General features: G+C 42.2%; 1 protein-coding gene across 1 annotated transcript; it reads left to right on the top strand.

The window, feature by feature from the left end:
* Window positions 1-1,444: 1,444 nt before the first annotated feature.
* On the top strand, window positions 1,445-2,131 carry LOC143593675 (uncharacterized). Its single transcript, XM_077073233.1, has one exon. It carries the CDS (start codon window positions 1,445-1,447, stop codon window positions 2,129-2,131), a length of 687 nt encoding a protein of 228 aa, XP_076929348.1.
* Window positions 2,132-3,337: the final 1,206 nt, after the last annotated feature.

Genomic DNA, 3,337 nt, shown 5'->3' with positions numbered 1-3,337 from the left:
AAGCAAAAGATATCAAAAGATATGGCAGCTGCAGGGGGCAAAGGAAAAGCTGACAGGTAACAGTAAACAGGCATGGGAGGGTCAGATAAAGGTACTGGTCAAGCATGGAAAAAGCAGATCTCAAAAGATAATGTCAGTCACTTTTTCTGTCAACCAATGGGGTTGGTGCGCATGCTGCGCCGAAAGTAACTTTTCAGACATCAGACAGGTTAGGTCAACAGCACAGAAGATAAGACATCACAAAAACAAACGGCTAGATTAAACAGGAGAAAAGATTCAAGGGTTAAACGCGAGAAGGCATCGAGCGCGAAGGCAAAAGTGCGCGAGCGCGAAGGCAGGCAGAACCAACCTTAACGCGTCGCGGGAAGAATTATATTTCTAAGCGCGCCGCGGGAAGAACTTCAATTCTAAGCGCGTCGCGAGAAGAACTATATTCCTTAGCGCGTCGCGGGAAGAACAGTATCCATAGCGCGCCGCGGGAAGAACTAAAATCCTTAGCGCGCTGCGGGGACAGTTCGTCTCGCGTATCGCAGTAACAGGTGGTCTTCACGCAGGCTTCCTTGTAAAGAGTCTGGCGCGTGGAGCTGCGCAGACAACCTTAGGCGGGAAGAAACAAAGGACAGAGGTTCAAGGCTTAAGGGCGGGACGGCGACAAGAGGGAAAAGAAGGCGGAAAGAGAGAAGAGGGACGGGACGGCGGGAAGGAAAATATATATTATTATTAAAAGTAAAATATAAGTAAAAATAAATATTAAATCATAAAAGAAAGAGATCGGGCCAGAGAAACGGGTACCTGGGTCGGGTCGGATCGGGGCAGATGTCACAAGGGTCTTCCATGGTTCTCCGATATTGCGAATTATCTGGCCGAATAAGTGGTGGTCAAGGGCATGAGTTATCATCAGAGGAGGAAGTTTTTCGTAGATGCCAGCCACTACATATGGGATGCACCGTATTTTTTTCATGTAGGCGCCGATCGAGTGTTGAGGAGGTGTGTGAGTAGGGAAGAGGGCTGTGAGATTCTTTGGCATTGTCATGAGGGTTTAACTGGTGGCCACCATGGTCTGTCTTCCACCACTAGGAAAGTTTTAGATTCCGGCTTTTATTGGTCATCGGTTTTCAAAGACTCGCACGAGTTTGTCAGACAGTGTGACGCATGTCAACGAACTGGTAACATCTCATCCCGTAACGAGATTCCCTAAAGCCCTATTCAGGTTTGTGAGGTTTTCGACGTTTGGGGCATTGATTTCATGGGTCCGTTCCCTCATTCTCTAGGGAACCGATACATTCTCGTGGCTATCAACTACGTTTCCAAGTAGGTTGAGGCTCAAGCCTTGCCCACTAATGACGCTCGAGTTGTAGTGGGATTCTTGAAGAGGTTGTTATGTCGGTTTGGTACTCCCAAGGCCTTGATCAGTAATAGGGGCACGCACTTTTGCAATGCCCAGATGGAGAAGACGTTGGCACGGTATGAGGTCACTCATCGGTTGTCCACCGCCTATCACCCACATATGAGCGGGCAAGTGAAGAACGCAAACCGAGGAGTGAAGCGAATTATAGAGAAAACTGTCGGCAAAAACCGCAAGGACTGGTCCGATAAGTTAGATGATGCGTTTTGGGCTTTCCACACAGCGTTTAAAACACCTATTGGGACAACACCCTTTAGGATGATTTATGGGAAAGCGTGTCATCTGCCGGTTGATTTAGAGCATAGAGCATATTGGGCGTTGAGATCCGTTAATCTTGACCTGACCCAGGCTACGAAAAACCGGCATCTCCAAATTCATGAGGTTGTGGAGTTGAGAAATGAGGCGTATGCGAGATCTTGGAGTTATAAAGAGCGTACGAAGGTGTTACACGATCGGAAGTTGAAGAAGGTGAAAGAGTTTAAGTGTGGGGATCGAGTGTTGGTGTATAATTCCCGTATTAATTTATTTTCAGGTAAACTTAGATCGAGATGGGGAGGACCGTATACGGTCAAGGAGGTGTTCCCACATGGTGCGATAGAATTTCAGGATGTTGATGGGAGCTCGTGGAAGGTGAATAGCCACAGGTTAAAGCATTATATTGGTGGGCCGATTGACTCGGTTGAGGAGGACGTGTGTCTCCTTGACATCCCTAGGTTAATTGATTGATAGGGATAGGACTTCGGGTGAATACCCAAGTGTAGAGTTTGTATATGTTTATATTTATTTTCTTTTATTTTTGTATTTTGAGTCAGTTTTAAGTTTTAGAGTTTGTTTGATGTCTGCTTTGGGTGCTTTGAGCTTTGTTTTGCAGGTTTGGATGTTTTCGTTCGTACTCAATCTCCATTCGGACGGGGGCGTTCTGAGCCTATTTAATTGTAGAGGGGACCCAAAGCTGCGACCATGAATGAAATGCTATCCGGTCGCGTTATCGGAACATGACATACGATGATTACTGCAATATTACCAGGGGAGTCTGTTTCATTTTCTTTGTTTTTATTAAATTTTATCTTATTTCTGCTTTATTTTTGTCTTTTTTTCTGTCTTACATTGAAGACAATGTGAAATTTAAGTGTGGGGATGGGAAACTGACGTTTTTAGGTAGTATAAAAAAATTACTAAAAAAAAGTATATATTTATATATTATTAAAAAACAAGTTTAAAAAAATAATTCAAAAAATATATATAAAAAAAATGTATTCTTTGAATTAAATGTTTTGCAACAAAATAGAAAATGATAGAAAAATCGGGGATTGGTTTTTAAAACTACTAATATATATATGAGATATAAAAAAGAAAGCGCACTTAATTTGGGATGTGTCGGTAGGTCCAAGCAGCCTTAAAAGGTTTCCCATGATTATTATTAATATACCTAATAGTCATAAACTTTATGGGTTCTCATCTTGAGGGGGGATGGTGAAGATTAAAATTCGATGAGGCATAGCGATATTACCGTAATTTGACTACGTTGAGGTGGTGAGAATTCATGCACTTCAAAATTTAGCACGCCACTTTGTTTTATGAAAGTAAGTAATGAGTGGTGACGCCCTGCCATGTCCAAATTTGTTACGAGCTTAGAAAACAGTTATATATAATTAGGTAAAAGATGTCTAAGAACACAAAGTTTTGTTGCACGAACATCAAAGATGTGAAAATATTTTGAAAATAAAAGTGAATGAGAAAGTTATGCAAATGTCAAAGAAGCATTCACTAAAAAAAATCATCAAAAATAGAAAAAGATGCCAAAAGGCACATACTAGACGGGGCGAGAGCTTACGTGTTATCAAGGGGATAGTGACTCTAAGGATACACAATTGGGGTTCAAGGTTTTAGTCAATAAATATTTTAGGAAATACTAAGGGTGGAGGCCTGGGA

This window comes from Bidens hawaiensis, unplaced genomic scaffold, assembly GCF_021521415.1.
Source record: "Bidens hawaiensis isolate Kalapana, Puna unplaced genomic scaffold, B.hawaiensis_p1.1 tig00042480_1, whole genome shotgun sequence".
Classification (NCBI taxonomy): domain Eukaryota; kingdom Viridiplantae; phylum Streptophyta; class Magnoliopsida; order Asterales; family Asteraceae; genus Bidens; species Bidens hawaiensis.
Note: the sequence above shows the minus strand (reverse complement) of the source record. Positions and strands in the feature narration are given on the sequence as shown.